Here is a 20,342-nt window from a genome sequence, read left to right on the forward strand (position 1 = left end):
GGAAAAGCCTACAGGTTAAGAGATTCTAAAACAAAGGGCAGGAAGACAAATGTAATGAAGTCTGAAGTCTAGTAACTGCACAGAGTAATAATACATTTTACTTTTTTTCTGACTACATTTCAAAAGTTCATATTCTGGTCCCACCAACACTTCCACTCAGCTAAACCTAAGGCCGAATGTTTGCTGTTGGTAGGATATAACTAGTGCAAGTTGTACACTAAACAAATACAATTCTTGTTCCTGTGCTTGAAATATAAATCACCTGATGAACTGTACAATTTTTTGCAGCACTTCCAAAATATCTATAAACTCATCTTGCCATTTTCAAACATATTTAAGTAGCACTTGTGTCTGAATCAAAGATGCACTGTAATTTTTGTTTCACTCACATCCCTTGTAAAGGATTACAAGAGTTTTTAATTTTGAAACATTATCTCAGAAAATGAGAACTGAAGGTAGAAGCAGAACATGAAAAAAGATGCACAGGCAAGCTAAGTTGTATGAAGTATTCAAGCCCCTAATTCACTTTGCTCTCTAGATTAAAAATGAGCAGATGACAGAAACAACCATCAGTCTTTATTGGTTTTTAAAAAGTTTATCTCCTAGATCTTCCACACTAGAAATGAATGCCAGAAAAAGAGGTATTGCAAATCTAGTACAGAGGCAACATGATTTTATTTACTTTAGTTTCTTCTTCAAGATAATGAACCTTAACAAGCCTATTTTTAACACCTATGCATTCTATTATTGATAGCCTTATTTATAGATTGCAATTATAGCAAAAATAAAATTCACAGAACTGCAACAGAGAGTGGACTTGCAACATACAAGACCAAATTCACTCTGAAAATATTCCAGACTGGTGCAATAAGACCTTGTATTAGTAACAATTCACCAACAGAGCAAAGCTATCATAACAGTGCTTCTACGCTGCAAGGATAAGTAGTAATAACTCGTATATTAAGTTAGAAATTTATTTTTCATTACTGGCTTACAGTACACCAAATTCAAACCTGTCTACTCATTTTATACATATACTATATGCAGTATATTTTCATTAAATAATATTTTGAAAGTTATTTTTTTTAAGAACTACAGTCACTATTCAGAAATTATGCTAATAAAATAATACCAGTAATTAAAAACTAACTAGTATTAGAATTTGTATGTTCTTATCAACTTTACTGCTCAAGAATCTGTTTAGATTAAAAAAAACACAGCAAGTCAAAGCTAGCAGGATGGACACAATGTACGGAAGACGTATTAGCTTCTATTTACCTCTCAAAGTGTAAGATTATAATCTATCATACGAAAAAAATGCTGTCAGAATACCCCATAGCAAATCATAAAATCTAAATCAAAAGACTAAAAATACCTTAACACAGTTTCTTGGGTAGGACAGCAACAAGGTGGCTTCATAATTCATGTTCCAATAAATCTTTGTTTAATTGCTGCACAGACAGCACACTTCTGCAGTAAGGTGGAACACAGTGTAATGTTACTACAGCACATATAACAGCAGAAATCTACCCATTACATATATCCAGCAGCAGTTCCTTTAAGAATCTATTTGTAAAAGGACAGTCATAGATACTACCTTTTATAAATGAGAAATTCATTCATGCTCCTCATTGGATTTGACATTAAACCACCTGTCTGCAGCTATAAGATTTCAAGGGCTTTGAGATAATGAGCATTTTTCTCTATTGAGTTGTTAAAACAGATTGAGATTGAAGGTGTGTACAAAATCATGACTATAGCCTCACTTGCCATGATTCCTGTTAAAAAGGATATGACAAAACCATAAATTAAGCCTCAAATGCAGCCACCTTAACAATAAGGAGACCAGCACTCAAAAGACATTTAAGTCATTGTTTTAACATCTTATATACACCATCTTTTTATATTTTGTTTCGTTCCTATCTGATGTAGATGTATTTTTCCCATTGCAAAACCAAAGCTAGGCTCAGCAGATGATGGCAGTGCTGGTTGTCCTGCTGCTGGTCAGTCCCCAGACCCAGAGCTGCACACAGAACTTGCCTCACCCGGCATCCGCCGCCGCCGCAGCCTCCCTGCGCCGGCCCGGGTGAGTAATGATGTTGGTCCGGCTGGACAACGGTAACCCTGGCAACTGCAACCTGCAATTCCTGCCTAACCATTGTGGGATTTATTGTGGCAGGGGCCAAAGAGGCCAAGAGTAAAATGAAGCAGAGAACTATGGTGTCTGACACATCTAGTACCACGCACTTTAATCATAGCTGGCAGAAATTAATTCAGGAGGAATTTTTGCAAGGGCCCCCCATGCAGCATGTTTTTTTGTTGTTGTTGCTGCTGATGTTGTTCTGGCCTAAGATTTTTTTGAAGGATTTTCTGATGTTTAGTATTTTTTCCCTTTAATTAGTATCTGTCAGGATTTTTTTTTTCAAGTGACTAACAGACATCTCAAAAAGGAATGTTTATTAATCAGACTATGTTAACATTTTGTTTTCTTTAGAAGAGAAAAATCTTATTCAGCGTGTATTTTCTCAGCTACATATATTAGAAGGAAAACATTTAAAATCAGGCCACATATAATGGAAAAAACTGTGTTTTTTTCAGATCCACTACCACTTAACTTACAGTGCAAATAACGGTCCATAAGGAACCTTAACTCATTCCAAGTACAAGAAATGCAAATCAAAAGGAACAAGCTTTGTGCATGAAATTCAGTAACCTTCACATGCCACTGATTAGTAAAGGTATCTTTTAAAACTGAACAGCTTTGAGTGCAGCACTTGGTATCCTGCAGCAAACAGCAATCAATGAACTGTGATCTAACCAGCCAATGTAAGCAGTCAAAATCTATTTGCTTCAGACAAGCACACGCTGGGTTGTAGGAGCTCTCTGTATTAAGGTACCATCACTGATACTACACAAGTTAGTGTAAGTGGGCATATGGGTCACTGAAAACAATGCATACCCTTCTTACAGGTAAGATACTTGCTGAACAAGGACTTACATTACCCCAGGGGATTTACAACAGCACCTTTATTTTAACAGTTATCAGATCAAAACAGAGGTTCATGTACAATGTGATCTAAGACACCTTGCAAGGTAAGATGAATATACCCTACAGCACTATTTGTATTGTTTTCAGCATAACTACTTTCTACTAAAATATTTATGTCTGAACACCTTTGCAGATAACTCTTAATGGAAAAATCAATTTCTGCTTTGTCTAAAATTATCCATTTTAACTAGTTACAGGGGATTTCTTGAAAAGCTGCTAAATGGGAGAGAAAGCAACCTGAAAAATTATTCATTTAATTACCTTTGAAATTCAACTGTCTTCAGACACAGAAAATAATGCACTGTCTCTTTTAAACTCTCAACCTATCGTTTTCCTTTACTTACACTTCCCATCTGTCAACAAGTGCTTGTAATTTTATTACACTGTCCTGTAGTTTATGCAGAGTTGGTATTATTTTACAGAGTTCTGTTAATGGACTGGATAAATGGTAATGCTATTTAAACTAGTCTCCTGCTCCAGCAAACACAGCTGCAACTGTACTACTATTTCTAGGCAAACATCTTGACCTGAACACGCAGTGCTCTCTCAACCCGTCCAAAGAGAAATTGGAGCAGACAGCAAAGGGAAAGCATAGCCGGCCGCTGGCGGCAACCAACTGTGTCTAATCATAATTCATATACAGTGTACCCTCTTTCTTTTATATTGCATTTAGGCTACACAACAAGCATATGTGCTTCTTCACCTGGCATCTCATTTACAGCCAAGGGTCAAATGGTAATTATTATTCACAGAAGCTCAGTAGTATGTTGAAAACTTGTAGTATACAGAGTTTGATTAGTTGTTAGACGCCAAATATAAATACTAAATGCAAAGCATATTTTAAATTTTACTGATCATGTTTACAGAACTTTACTCTCCTTAAAAATATATTTATTTGGCTGTACACGTAAGCATATGCAAAGTTACATGTAAAAAATCAAATCATTTTATACTCAAACTACATATAACCTGAAAACTGATCAAGAATATTTAACTAATATCAATCCCTTTGTTGTCCTAACATTTTCTAATTGTAGCTTTCAAAATTTAATAACTGTAGATTTTCAGTATCGTTCATATTTTCTTTTAAACATGAATACATTATAACCAGACATTCACTTTCATGGTCTGATCAACAATAACCCTTAGGCAGAGGAAATTTAATACTATGAAGCCAGTGATCTCTTACTTTCTACCATATAGGCTATGAGCAGTTGTGTGCTTTATGTCAAAGGATGTTATAGATTTAAGATTACCATCTATCAAATACACAATTCTGAATTAAATCATACTCAAGTATGATTATGCCTGAAATGTGCAGCCATTTTTTGCCTGCAAACTACAGCTCATTTCTATCTTATATTAATTTAGATAACAACCATTATGCTATAGGTAGAATAATAGAATGATCCAAAATTCCTTTCATAGAATTAGTTCCTGATGGAAGTAATCTTTATCATGGCTGAAAAAAATTACAAAAGAGACTAAATTGTTAATATATAAAACCACATTTGAATACATTATAATATTATAGCACAGTGAAAGATCTTGTTTGCTGGGACAAAAGCCTTCAGGAGCTTTCAGGCCTAGTAATTTAACAACTTACTGAATTCACAGGGAAGTTCGAAACAGAACATATATCTGAAGCAAAAGAAATAGAAATACACAGAACTAAATGTTTACACTAATCATAGAGACAATTCAGGTTACCATTTCATATCAATATGAGGGGAAAAAAACCAAACTATTATTGCACAATATAAAAACAGAAATCAACCTCTCAAATGAAAGCTTCATTACACCATTTGTTCTCAGCAGTACTTCTCTATACTAAAGTGGAAACATCACCTTCTTCCACTTCCATTCTTTTTTAAGCATGCAAGGGATGAAACTCAATTATTTCAACAGCAGAAATTTCATTTAAATTCTGAAGAAATGTGTCAAATACATGTCTGATTAAAACAAGGTTGAATTTGTACAATCTTAACAAAGCATACTAAGTATGTCATTTTGATCCCTTCCATATCACAAACTGTAACTTAAAGATACTGCAACAAAATAAATTTTAAGGTAACTGATCATGTAGATAAACGCAGTAATCAGTATCTAAACTTAGTTTCACACTTTTACTGCCACCAAAATAAGAGAATTCTTAGAAGAGCCAACAGGTCAAAACATTAACTTAAAAATACTGCCAAGAGTAAATCATTATCAAACCAAAGGATACAACCAAAACAAATTCTCATTACCTTAAAAATTATATAAAATTAGGTGAAACATTTAATATTTTTTTCTTCCCAGAGCTTAAGTTTCTACTTTTGTTTTCTTTGTCAGGAAACACAGGAGAGATTTCTCCACAGACATACCTCTTGCCAGCTCTATGATTTTTCTGGTCAGAGGGTACAGACACAAGAACAGAATATCACAAAACCAAAGTACTTATACAGCACTGTATCTCCAGGTCAGAATCTGCACAGGCATTTTTTATACAAAAAAAAAAAAAAACAACACAAATAGAAAATAAGCCGCAACCATCAGGAGAAAAGGAAAGCCAAAGTACACTTTCAGCAAAACTTCATTACAGAAGTGGGAGTAGGAATGGATGAAGCAATATTTTGTCTCATACAAATATCAGTATCTATACACTAGATTTTTAAAAATCTTGCATACTCAGCTTAAGGAAAACATCAGCTTTTCTAGATGCATTTTAGACCTATTTGAGGCAGAAGACAAAAAAAACTAATGCAAGACAGAAAAACAAAACAATTCCAAATCTTCCAAAATAATAGTTACTATCAGGTCATGCCTACTTACAGCCTGTATAACTTCGGTGTCCCCAGAAAAAGCAGTTCAGAAAGCAACTGGAGGTTATTTCTGTTTAGGCGCCTTTAGAAAGAAAACGAAAAAGTTGTGTTAAATTACAAGTGCTATAGCAATACAACCACTTTGAGCAGGCACCACAAGCTGGTTTTAAAGACCAGAAAGGCTATGCAATGCTGGTCCATTAGCGGAGACATGGTCCAGTAATAAATTTACCATGGACTAATTACATTTTCTGGTTTCCCCAACAGACCATATTACCTATTTTATGAAAGATTTTAAATCTCTGTACCATGAATCAATTACTAAGTTCAGGACTTCACCCTCCACAAACAGGCAGAAAACTGAAGATATGAAAGATATTAAATCAGCAGTGTATCTTCAATTCCCCACCAACTCTCTATTTCTTAGTATAATGATTCTATGATAATGAAGCAGATAGACATTTTGTGACCATGAAAGATTTAAGATAACATATATCAAATGCATGCACTTTAAGTAATGAGATAATGTATCTAAAGATCTATATGACCTATTTGAATCAAAAAGCAAAGGAAGTTGTGACAAAGTTGTTCAAATATGTCTGAAAAAAAGCCCAAAAGTCCAACCTTAGAGTTATCATTATAAGGTTGAGGATTTTTTACATATAGTTATTTTCTTATAGCTGTAAAGATGCAACAAAAGGAATTTAAAAAAAAAAAACTAAAAAACAAAAAAACACGTGATAAGTGGCACACAAAACAGCATTAAAAAACCCTGCAACTGGAATCTTGAAGGCATCCACTTGCTTAGGAAGTTTCTCACCGAATATCATGGTCAAAACCTGTTAGTTTGAGGTGACAGGTTCAAAGCTCAACATATTATAGCCATAGGCAACATAACAACCAGTCGCCAAGACAAATATATTCCATCTTTTTTTAAACATGCAATGTAGATTTTTCTTTCTAATGTGTGTAAGCAACAGCCCTAGTGCACACTGTTGACCAATTTTTGTTTTAAGCAATACATTGCATGACACCTGCAACAAGCAAAGCAACACATCAAAAAAAAACCTGTTTCATCCCATCAACCTTATCACAAGTCCCACTGCACAATGCATTTCTCAATACAATAATTCAAGGCATTCCTGTACTTCAGATGGCCTGGTATGTTCTGATATTTATTTTATCCTCGGTTGTCACATTACATATGACAATAGACTGCTACCAAGACACCACACAAGGTGAAAAAAAAAGATAACGGATAGCAGTGTGGCAAAAGTAAGTTTAAGAATTTCATAAAGCTTCGGAATTTCCTGTTAGTCTTAGGGTTCAATTCAAACAATTAAGTCTGTTTAGCCTTTCAGGGCTCACTTTTCATAAACACTGTTCTATCTAAAGGTCTTTCATTCATAAAGGTTTTTCATAAATTCCCATACAGAAACACACATCCGCTCCAGATCCAGTTTTACACAGATCTACTGTTTAGTTCACCTAGTTATTGCTCCCTTAAAGCTCAATGTGGCTACTGATGACAGATAATCTGAGAAATACTCATGTACCCAGGTACCATAGGTTTGCTCCCACATTTGCAATAAGCAAGTAGCCATCATTGAGGTCTAAATAGCTGTACTTCACTATTTTTAACATCAGGTTCCCTTTTGTTAGTCAAGCATGGAAATCCTTATTTCTTTAGGTAGAAAAAATTTAGATCCCACGTTTAGAAGATTAAGAGAGAATTAGAAGTGAAAGAAGATCCTGGAAAAGAAGGCCTACAGTACTAGGGTAACTGAGATGACTGAAAAAGCATTTTAATAGGAAACAGAAAAAATGCTTAATCCAGAAAGAACCAAAAATAATCCCAAAAACCTCAATTATGATCTTACAAGTCATATTCCAGAACAGTAGAAGTTTTATATAAAAGAAAGATAGAGCCATAAATAAATTAATGACTAGGAACACTGCTTAAAAAGAAAGGTCTACTTAAATAAAAACAAGAAAGTGATATATTTTAGTGTTTGTGGATCTACCGCATTTTCCAAATAAGGTCATTTAAAAACATACATTTTCTTAACATTAGTAAAATTATGTATAAAAGTATATACTATAACAAAAAAAAAAAGAATAGGAAGAAAATTGTTTCAAATTAACAGTCACATTTGTGATAGGAAAAGAACAGTGCGAAAACTGAATTCCCTTCTCTTTGCTAAATAGGTACTACATAAATAAACCTCTAAGTTTATGGTTCCAGATAAAAGGTGCATGGCAAAGTATGCAGAGTAAAGACTCTAATCAGTTAATCTCTAACAAGAAGTTATTCAGGTTGAAAATTTCTGTTGATGTTTTTGAAGGCTCTATTAGGTTCAAATACTAGACAATTATAGCCCCCTGTAACTGAAGGGGCAATGAAATAAGTATCTGTATTTTGTAGAAGTTGTGTATAATACAAAAAAGATGCTATAATATGATATAATATTAACTGATAATCAAGTTCTTCAGGCAGACTGCCTTTAACTAAATGCAACCACAGACTGAGGGACACATTTAGCATCACTTTGGAAGGATACTTCACAAGCAAAATACTTGTGCTAGTACATAACTTCCTATACAAGTAGTTAATACCTTAGATCAGGAATTTCTGTTATTACCTACAGTTCATGCAATCCACACAGTAAACTGAACACACTGATGCACATGCTGCTATACAGACTTTAAAATCTAAGTCACTGGTTAATCCATGAAGTTGATTTGTTGTCTAACAATAAATAACACTACCCTCATGACTCAATAGTCTCTACCAAATGAGTCTAGCACTTTGAAACACTAACTCTACCTATCTTTTCACTTCACCTTTCACCGAATTAAAATGTTTGTCCTTTGAGCAATAAGTGAATACAGAGAATACACAATAAATTATTTATCTTTAATAAATCCTGTGCTTTGTAGCTTATAGTTTGAATAATTTCATCCCACTCATTTGAGTTTTTTGGAACTAAACTCTCTACCAAAAATCTGACCATTCCTTATCATCTGTGCCTAACAATATCAAACATTACTAATTTTCATGAAAGCAATAATATGAAATATCTCCTTCACCATAATTCAGGAAGAGGCTTCAGCTACTCTTTACATCAAATGAGTAATAACAAATGCTTTCAAAGGAGGCAATTTGCTTTCCTTTAAGCTCCCTACAAGAAGATTTTTATGAACTGGACTTCACTGAAATTATTTTTTCAATATTATTATGGATTGCTCTGTTTAGAAAAAAATGCTATGAATTCACATGTAAATGAATGTGAAAAAGGATGCAGAGCAAATCTGAAACACAGAGACTTAAGTATCACAGTACATAAGTTTCCTGTTCAAGAGTCACTACAAAGAGTTTCCAATCTTTGAGACAAAGACACAAAAAGTCTAGAAACATGTTCTTATTTTAAAACAGTCCACTAATAAACATGGTTCTACAATGTTTCCACTTTTTCAGGTGACCTCATGCTTATTTTTTTCTGAAATAGCAATATTTATTCACTGAACACAGAGTAATGAAATAAGAGTGAGACAGGCATGATTCTCTTTCTCCCCAGAGCTGAAACCTGAGGTAAATACAGATGGATCATAGAAGTTATTATCATAGATTCCAAAGAATTTCAGTTAATATAGAATAAAAACAACCAGAAAAAGTATACCACGTTTTCTTTCAATGTGTGTTGGCAGAAATCTCACAGCAGCTAGCTAGCAGGCAGCATATCCTCCAGGACAATGTGAAGAGGAGAAATTTCAGTTTCATCAACTGAGTTCCTCTCCCAGAACTGGCATGAAGTTAAAGGTGAAACACTGGAAAAACAGTGATGAGATATTCCATGCTGCTACCATTCAGTTTTGTGAGTGAGCTAGAAAAAGTTGGTTTCTCAAGCAAAAGCAGTAAGCTCAGGAGAGGTTAAGTATTAGCAGTATAAGCAACAGAAAACGTACTGGATAATCTCTTCTAGATTTGCAATGCCTTGGACTCTCAAGTCCCTTGGTAGTGTTAAAAATAAATAGATCAAAGTCCAACATCCTAGGACTCTTTCAATTTAACAAAATTGAGACATGGTTGGAATTAAAATACATAGAACTTTTTTTATTCTGTTACTGAATGTAGCTTTAGGAAGAGATCGGGTAAAATTACAGAACGGCACAGGTTAATTTTTGACCTCTTCATATTGAATTCAAGAAAAGTCCCCATGCTACCCAAAAGAACACAAAGTATTTTAAATACTTCAGCTTAAAGCTCCCAGAACTCAGTCTTTTAAACACAGTAAAGACTAGAAAAGCATCTTCAAAGTGAAGATATGGAAGAAGTATACAGAAGGATCAATTTGTGGACAGAGAAAGAAAATCTTATAGAGAGGCAAATGAAAACACTTTTTAAAGGAAGCTCAATACCAATAAGCAAATGAAAAGTAGATACAAACAATAGGTTACATTGTGAAGCAGACAACAGTAAGGTAAGCAAAGAATGGGCTTGATTAGAACTAAGGTTTTGGAAAACAGGCTAGCTTTGCAGAAATGGGTGCATATCTGGGTTTTACTTCTGCATACAGTCAGATGATATGCAGAGGATGACAGAAGTAGAGGCAAACTGTGCAGAGATTGCATTACATTGCCAAGTAAAACTTTGCCCATGCCACCAGTTCATTCTGACGTGTCTCAGGTTTTCATGCCACAATAACTGTGATGCAGCATTAATCATGCATGGGGTAGGGAAAGAAAAAAATCTTAATTACGCTCTGACATGTAATCATCTGCAATTGCTATAACTCACAGCAGGTCTGTATTTGTTTCCCAGGCTTATTCCAGACTTCACTATAACTTGTTTCTGATCCCACTGTAATCAACTACATACAACCAGAGAAGCTGTATGAGACTGCACAGCCTCTCTGAGCAACTTATTCCTGTGCTTGACAGTCCTCACAGTGAAGGAGCCTTGCCCTTATATCCAGTCACAACCTCTCACTTCAATTTATGCTGCTTGTCTCACCACAGTGATGAGCCTGGCTTGAGCTTTTTGATAACCACCTCACTAGTACTGGAAGGTGTAGTGGTTTTGCCTGGGCCAGGTTTTTTTTGGTAGCAGGGGGGTTACAGGGTGGCTTTAAACAAAAAGAGTTGCCAGAAGCTTCCCGTATAGCTCATAGGGTTAGGGCCAGTCAATTCTAAGCTAGACCCTGCACCTGACCCAGGCCTAGCCAATTAGTGATGGAGATAACGCCTCTGTAAATAACATATTTGAGAAGTAGAAGTTGTGCAGTTGCAAAACAGCAGCAGCAACAGGGAGGGAGAATGTGAAAACATCTCCGCAGACACCAAGGTCAGTGGAGAAGGAGTGGGAGGAGGGTGCTTAGGCACTGAAAATGCTCCCCTGTGATATCTGGTGAGGACCATGGTGAAGCAGGTTGTCCCCCTGTGGTCTATAGAGGACCACCGGGAAGCAGAGACCCACTCACAGCCCATGGAGGAGCCCACGCCGGAGCGGGTGGATGCCTGAAGGAGGTTGTGACTCTGTAAGAAGTTCATCCTGCAGTAAGTTCCTGGCAGGACCTGGGAGTCCATGGGGGAAGTGCCCACACTGGAGCAGGTTTGCTGTCAGGACTTGTGATCCCATGAGGGACCCAGACTGAAGCAGTCTGTCCCTGAAGGACTGTTCTTCCGGTGGGTGACCCACGCTGGGGCAGTGTGTGAGGAGCTGCCCCCGTGAGAGGCCCCATGTTGGAGCAGTTTGTGAAGAGCTGCAGCCCATGGGAAGGACCCACACTGGAGAAGTTGGCGTGGGACTGTCTCCCATGGGAGGGACCTCCCAGTGTAGCAGTGGGAAGTGTGATGATGCCTCCCCCTGAGAAGAAGCAGAGGCAAAGTCCATCTGTAATGAAATGACCACAATTCCCAACCCCTGCACCACTCGGGAAGGTGGGCGGGGGGGGTGGAGGAAGGGGAGTCCTGGGAAGAGGAGGGGTGGGAGGAGGTGTTTTTAAGACAGTTTTATTTCTCATCTCCTTGCTCTTATTGTTTCTTTAATAAATCAAACCTTTTTCTCCCTAAGTCTGTTTTGCCTGTGATGCTAACTGCTGAGTGACCTCTCCGTCCTCATCTCAACTCACAAGCTGCTTATTATCTTTCTCTCTCTCTCTTGTCCAGTTTAGGAGGGGAAGTGATTTTATGACAGGATGGACATCAGGCTAAACCACCACAGAAAGCTACTATTCTGTCCCTCACAACTAAGCTTCCAGATGGTTTTAGTTCAACTAGATGCAACTCTAGTCATAAGCCCTCTAAAGTAACAAAAGCTCTCAAAGACAACTTAAGAGCTGCTCGAAGTTAAGAACTGCTCCAAATAAATTACACATCAACTGTGCTCTAATTAGAAATACTCTATGACATTGGGTGTAGAGACCAAAAATCTTCCAAAACGCTAAATACAAGGCACACGTGAAGAATAGAACAATACGAAATGGCCTCAAGTTGCACCAGGGGAAGTTCAGGCTGGATATTAAGAGGAATTTCCTTACTGAAAGGGTTGTCAGGCATTGGAACAGCCTGCCCAGGGAGGTGGATGTTGCACTTAGGGAAATAGTGTAGTGGTTGATAGGGCTGGGATGAAGGTTGGACTCAATCTTAAAAGTCTCCTCCAGATGCAACAATTCTGTGATTCTGTAAGTAAATACACTAGCTACACATAGTAAGAGGACTGTTTAGCTCAGAAATTGTACACTTCAGCGGAGCATATCCACATCTACTGTTTGTCAGCAGAAGATATTACTATCATATCAATTTAAAATTACCATGTAACATCTTTTCACTGTAGCTCATTTGCAAAATATGCATAAACTTTAAAAATACATAAACACTATTTCATTCATTAACTGAAAGGACATGTCAAGAAACAAACCAGTGAGTGTTCCTGAAACAGTACATTCTATTCACAATGAGCTCACCAGGCTCTTCATGTAGTTCCAACAGGTTACAGGGATATACATCTCCTAGGAAAGTTTAATGTCAGGCTTTGAACTCAGGAAATACAGAACTAATCTGCAAGATTATCCAAGCATCTTAAAACAGAAAGCTGGGGCAAGCACACAGATCACCTCCATGGACTGCTTTAACCATTAAGTCCTGAAAACCTGGCCCTAGATATATAGTCAGAATATTAGACATCAGAATAAGTGATGCTTATTTCCTCACCAGAGAACTTAAGCTTGTATCTGCAAGGAAGGCAAGTCATTACTTTTCTACAAAAAAAATCTGCTGCTGTATCTGCCAGAGGCAGAGAACATCTGCACATCCATGTTCAAACCTACCATCTACTACACTTCAACACTGCCTGTGAATGTGACTTGCATGAACACGTCATCAAGTAAAAGGCAGCCCAAGAACAGCCAAGCAAAAAAATTGTCTCAGTTTTTCCATTAAGAAGTCTCTGAGAAGATCTTCTCATCTTTAGTCAAATTACTCCATTGCATTAAACCTAGCAATGTCAAGTTTTCTGACCACATGAATAAAAATTGCAACCATGGAAGTTCAGGGCTGATTTTATAGCCTTAAGATGTCCGAGTCAAAATTTTCTCTGGGTCAAGAACTAGTTAATCAAGGCTCCATTTTCCAGGCTAAACAGTGATTAGGTAAGAAAGATATCTAAGTTAGCTTCAATTCAATATCAAATACCAATTAGATACTTGTTTTATTAAAAAAAAAATCTAAAATAAAGCAGGTCATAAGACACTATTGCAAATTCAGTTTCTTACTTGTACAACAAGTGCTGAAAGTCACTTTGCAAGCTATAATAATACATTATGCTAGTGTAATTATTTGAACCCTAATTTTTTTTTACTGTCCTTCATTTTCTTCTCATACAGGGTTGATGTCAAGTCAAACATTATCACATTCCTCCCCTAGCCCAATCAATCCTCCAGACATTATGCAGAACACTATTGTGCACAATGAATCAGGGGTCTATACTCACATTGCTTAAGAGGTTTTCCAATATAAGCAGAGCTAGGACACACTCCTTATTTATATGAGTTTTGGCTTTTGGGTTGTTTTAGGAAAAAAAAAAAAAGAGAGAAATTAAGTCTTGTTGTTTTTTGGAAGCCTCTTATTAATCCTGTCTATTGCACTAAAAATATGTGAAAGAAAGCAAAAGCCAGGAAACTATAAGCTGGACAGTCTCACCTTTATATCTAGGAAGGTGACAGAGCAAAACTGAAGCTATTTCTAGACACACTAAGGACAAGATGATGACTCTGAGTAGGCTGCATGGATTTACAACTGGGAAAATCATGCTTGACCAGTCTGATAGCCTCCTACAACAAATAAGGAACTTGGCAGATGAGGGGAAGGCAGCGGATATTGTTTATCCTGACTTCAGTAAAGCTTCAGATACTGTCTCTTTTAACAGTTGTCCTCATAGACAAACTGATGAAGTACAGGCTACAAAAGCAGATGGTGAGGTGAACTTAAAATTGTCTGAAATGCCAAGTTCAAAGGACAGTGATCAGTGGCACAAAGTCCAGCTGCACAATAGTCATTAGAGGTGTACCCCTAGGTTCAGTACTGCAGCCAGTACTGACCAACATTTTATCCATAAACTGGAAGATGGGACAGTGCACCCTCAGTACTTTATCTACATGGGGTTTTTTTTAATATTTCTAGGGATGGTGACTCCACCACCTCCCTGGGCAGCCAGTTTCAATGCTTGAAGCTCAACAATCAGGAAATACAAAGTTCTGTACCTGGGGAGGAATAACCTTGTACACCAGCACACTCTGGAGAACAGCTAACTGGAAATGAGCTTTGCAGCAAGAGGCTGGGGTCTGGGTTAACAAAAAATTAAACTGGAGTCAGCAATGTGCCCTTACAGCAAAGGTCAATGGAGTTCTCAGCTGCAGTAGGAAGAATGACGCCAGCACCTCAAGGCAGGTAATCCCTCCCCTCTACTCAAGCACTGGTGGGACATCTGCAGAGCTATGCCCAGTGCTCAACTCCCACTACAAGAGAGACACGGACATACTAAAGTAAGTACAGAGAATGGCCATTAAGATGATTAAGCAGACATATCAAAGCAACTGTTTCAGTGGGAGAGGTTGAGAGAGCTGTAACTGTTTAGCCTGGAGAACAGAAGATTCAAAGGCTCAATGTGTATAAACACACCATGCATATAAACAAGCGATACTCTTCCTTCCCAAGTAAAGAAGACTGAGCCGGACTCAACTCAGAGATGAAGAGTGAAAGGACATGAGGCAATGGGCCCAAATCAAAATACAGGATGGTCAAACACTGCAACAGGTTGCCCAGAGAGGCTGTAGATACTCCATTGTTGGAGACATGCAAGACCCAACTGGAGACATGCCTCAGCTGCCTGCTCTGATCAACCTTCTATTACTCAGTGGCATGGGACTGTGCCAACTAGAGACGCTCCTTCAAGCCTTCACAGTCCTGTGAGGCTAATTCATTGTACACTTTATCGAATAAAGTATACCACAAAGAATGAAACAGAAGTTATAAACCCCCAAATAAAGCAATACAGGATCAAGTGTCAGACAGACAGGATCATCTTTGACAACACCTGGGATTACTTCCAAGACAAAGCTAAGAAAGAGAGGAGGGGAAGTTGATCTATTAGATGGAATTTTGCTAGAGTTTTAACAGATTGCTTAGAAAGGCAAGGAGGGCCTGCAGATAGTCTAGTTAAGCTTGTAACTGTCTTTCTGGCACTGAGTTACCTCAGTAAGTCTTCACTCAAGTATTTTTTTGTACCACCTGTACAGGCATCCTGCCAAACTCAAGTCAGAAAGGCTGCTGTGTCTTAAAAAACTTAAAGGAGATTTTGCCACATTGTATTTGATTACTGGTCTAGACTATTATTAAAGACAAGCCAGCACAATGCACTACATACTATGAAGGAAAATAAAACATTTTTTCTAATGAAGTTTCAGCCAAACTCTTCAGAATGAGTGAGGTAATACAACAATACAAGTTACTGGAGTGGCAGCTATGCAGCCAGATCCCTTATACATTTTGGAGTTCAACTGTAAAATTCCAGACAGAACTGCGGCTTCTTCAATTAAAATAGCAAAAGAGTATCTAAGATACTCCTTCAAATGCACTACCTGTGACTAAATGCTTTTTAAAGAACAGATTGAACTGTCTCTGCAGATAAATTATTTTTACAGAGTGAAACTAAAATGTATAGCTTTAAGTTTAATATCAGTGCTCTATAGAATCAATTTAAGATAGCTTCCAAACACAAAACACAATTTGAAACAAAAACATTGACACAATAGTTCTGTAGAATCAGATTTAGTTTCAACATTTTGCAACAGTGCAAATTACCCATTTCAGAGGAAGCAAGAAAGAAGAGCATCCAGCAAACAGTGTCACAAAGGAAGAGTACAAAACAGATGTGGGAAAAATAAACAGCCTTCCTGCTCTGGAATTTGTAAAAAGGTCTGCAAAGAGCAAACAGGACTTCTCACTGCAATTTGACTTCTAGACCTATAAAAAAGAGTCCCATGAGAAAAGACATTCAGATGAAGCAAATATACTAAAGTTAATAGCGAACATTTACAAGGCTTTTAAAATAAGAGGATAGCTCTTGGACTCTGATTTTTATCAAACATTTGGCAGTATTCTGTAATCAAAATGTAGCTATGATCTGATTTTTTAAATTACATTAGAATACTAAATCTTTAAAAATACAGTTTTCAAAGACAGCCTTTGTCTATTTCTGATTTAATGGATATTTTTAAAGAAGGTATGTGAAATTGCTTTGAGAAAATTCTGCTAATAATCAGTAATTACCATAGTATTTATTACTTTTTAAAAATCTATAAATACATGTGCCCCAGTACAACTCATGTGAGATGGTCTCACATTCCTTTGGTAAGTGATTAGCACCGCAGGCTTCATGGTCTCCTCCTTGTTCTAAAATGAGGAATGTGCTATGCATTGCCCTTAAACGATGCAGGATTAGCTAAGAGAAGAATTTTTCACATCCATGATTAACAAGGAATAACTGTTCACTCCCTTCAGGGCTGTTCAAAAACATTCTCTACCTGAAATCACTATTCTTCTGCTAGCTATTACACATGCATAAAGGTATTAAACCCTTCAAATGTTCACATATTCAGACTAAAGCCAGACAGGTGATTGAGTATCAAGGCTTTAAGGGGAAAGAAAAAAAAAAAAACAAACAAATATCAAGTAGCCTTAAAAACAAGCACATGCATTAACACCTCAGGTTGTATGCAGTCCAGCCTACACTGTCCTGGCTGCAGCTGTCAAACTGTTCAGAATGCACTCCACTGAAAAAATTATTCTTAGGCTTCAGTAATGAACTTGGACACCTAAATGAGGAGAAAGATTCACTACAAAAATTAACTGGAGATTAATTTTTAGCTGAAGAGGTAAGAACTCATTCCAGTTTCTATACTATATTATAGAAGGTTTTACCAATACAAAAAAAAAAGCTGCTTTCATTGAAATTACATATGGTCAAGCACAGAAAGACGAAACATCATTCATTTATTGGCTGGTTTTAGCTATGACGGTGATGTAAATGATTCCTGGAACAGTAGCAGTGACTTCACACAGCCTTTTTTACCACATAACCTGAAATTCCATATTGGCCTATAAAATTCACCTCTAAACCTCTGAAAACTTTAAAGAAACCCCAATTTCGCTTTAGTCAAAACTGTAAAACTGCAAAACTGCATCATAAAAACAAACAACATTTGGCATTTTTTTTCTAGGAGTCTCTGCTCTTGATCTTTGTCCTGTAGCTCTGGGTGAGGTTTTTAACACTTTTTTTCCACAGTCACAAGGGCTATATTCTATAAGAGGTTCAAAACCCAGAGAGAAAATGTTCAGACCAAAACTAACTATTCTGGGGTTAAGTTATTGATGCAGCTCGAGTTTAAAGACTCTTAAAAGAAGAATAGTGGGATTTTTCTATATGTTAACTATTTTCCTACTTGGAATTTCCGTTTTATGGATAGAGTTAGTCAAACAACTGGAATAAAACTGAAATCATGTGCCACACATCAATACATAATAATAAGTTATAACACAGGTTTATCTTAATCTCTGGAAAGCAAGTTTTATCCCATCAGAGGGATACAGTAAGTCTGCACCCTAAGAAAGACTATACACATAATACAGTCTGTCCCTTTCCCAGACTAGACAAAAAGCAGTACTACTTCATGTAGTCTATTTTGAACTAGTTGCTAATTCCCTCAGTAACTGCTGAGGACTGGTGGGTAGCACTGCCCAAGACAAATTGTAGTTTTTATTTTAGTTTAGTCACAGGCTTGGCAATGTTAGGTTAGTAGTTGGACTCCATCTTAAAGGTATTTTCCAACAGTAAGGATTCTATGGTTTTACTTCTTAGCACATCTTTCTATGCATACCTTTGGATGAGATGTCTGTAAGGCGTCATGCATTCAGAAATCATGGCAACTCTCAGTGAGTTTTGGGTTTATCATTTCAAAACCTAATACCTCTTGATAGTTTATCACATTTATCAGATTAGGCTAATGCCCAAACAGATAACTGTAGGCATGTAATATGTGAAATGTAGCTAAAACCCACTTTATTCTGAATGCCATTTAACTTCTTTAAAAAGATCAACTTCTATATATTGAGGTTATAATTCAGCCCTTGCTGCAGAATTTGCAGACAGCAGTTTCACATGTAGATTTATATGCAGAAAATAAATTCAAGTAGTACTTCAGTTTGTTTACTAAGAAAAAAAAATCAACCACTTGTCTTTGAAACTATGTAGTTGAAATATACTTCTCCTTCTGTGCTGTGACACATCTGTAAGTCTCAAATTGTTTATCCACAGCACAAACAAATCTCTAATAATTTTCAGTGCTACTCAAACAGTCCCAAAAGTCACTCCTAAGCAATTGTTCTCTTCATCTTAAGTTTTAGTAACTTCTTTTAATATACAATAAATATCAAGTATAGATAATTCATCAGCTTGTTATTTTTTAAATGTTGTAGAAATTTAGAAAAATGCATTAATTGTAACACAACACTTACTTCATAAAATGTTTCTTTCTCCATTATTAATACATTGTAAGAAATGTGAAAATACAACATGGATAATTTTCATTTTAAAGCTATTTCAAGTACCAACTTGATGTTCAACCCCTACAGCATTCTTTTCTTGAACTCAGGATTTCAGCTTACATTGTATAGATTAGGGGGGCTGTTGTTTGGGAAGGTATTGGGGGGGGAGGGCAGGGAAGGGGTTATCTCAGATACTAAGTCAAAAGCTGCAGTTGTGCTACAGCTTAAGAGAGTAACATTTTACCTTCATGCTAGTTCTAAGCAAAGATAGTGGTGTTTGGCAGGTGGGTTTTTTTTTTTTTTAGTTTGGGTTTTTAAGTCTACATGTGTAACTCTTTAGAGCTATTAAGATAATAGGCATATTAGAAAAATTCTATTAATTCAAGTATTAAAAGTGTAGAGGCTTGGCCTGGAAACTTTTTAGGCCACACAAATAACCCCTCACAAAAGTAATCAGTGAGACTACTCATGCAAACCAAGTTATTCACGTGGTAAATGTCTGCAGAATCAGACTCCAAATTAGCATTTTAGGGGCATACTGCTGCCTCAATGGATTATTCACAAATACAAGAAAAAAATGTGTACAATTTTCAAATGATTGCTGTAAGCTCTTCCTATTCTGACCTCTTTTGGATGTTTAGCATAGTCCTAGAATGATCATAGCTGGCATCTCTACTACTAAACGTAGAAAAATCAGGAAAAAAATTATTAAAAACAGTATTTCCAGCAGCCAAAAAATATTTTCCTAAATGAAAAGGTAACTGCTCTGCTATATAAACAAGTGAAGAGTATATTTAATCCTCAAAACCTGACTACATTGTATTTCTGGAGTACAAAGAACTGTTAGGAAATTTTAGACTTAAGTAGCTTATACTAGAACTGGTTCAACAGTCTATAGCAGCTGTCTTTGAATTTTATACTTCCTTCTAGATGACAATAGCTTGTAAAAGCACTGGGATACTTTGAGCAGTAGCTGCAAAACCACAGAAGAAGGTGGTCTCTGGGATAACAGCTGACTATACTTTTTACAAGTAATTTTTAAAACTGTGTCTAATAATAGCGTTAGTTTTCAAAAAGTGGGTATTTTCAGTTTATCTTGTTTTCTTAAGAGACTATTTCAAACTACTATAAACTTCACATCCAATATGACAGTTTTTTAAAGAAAGAAAAAAAGTTTTATTTCACATTGCCATAAGGAATTATGGCATCCTTAAATGTTGTGGAAGTTTTCCATACCTTGAGACCCTTTGCTCTGTGGCAGGAAGGCACATTCTGAAACTCAAATACATTATTCTGGTTTATGTAGAAGTTCAGACAATGTAACAGGCCATACCCGAATCCTTTCTTTATGGGACCTGCCAAGTACTGAATGGCCATTTACTCTTTAG

The 20,342-nt window shown here is 36.5% G+C and overlaps 1 protein-coding gene across 2 annotated transcripts in view; it reads right to left on the minus strand.

The window, feature by feature from the left end:
- SLIT2 (slit guidance ligand 2) overlaps positions 1-20,342 on the minus strand; it is a 265,496-nt gene that overhangs the window by 238,294 nt on the left and 6,860 nt on the right. For both annotated transcript variants that reach the window (XM_061991809.1, XM_061991808.1), the window contains exon 4: positions 5,864-5,935. In XM_061991809.1, the coding sequence (XP_061847793.1) occupies positions 5,864-5,935 (72 nt within the window). The remainder of the gene's footprint in view (positions 1-5,863; positions 5,936-20,342) is intronic.

Source organism: Colius striatus, chromosome 3 (genome assembly GCF_028858725.1).
Source record: "Colius striatus isolate bColStr4 chromosome 3, bColStr4.1.hap1, whole genome shotgun sequence".
Taxonomy (NCBI): Eukaryota; Metazoa; Chordata; class Aves; order Coliiformes; family Coliidae; genus Colius; species Colius striatus.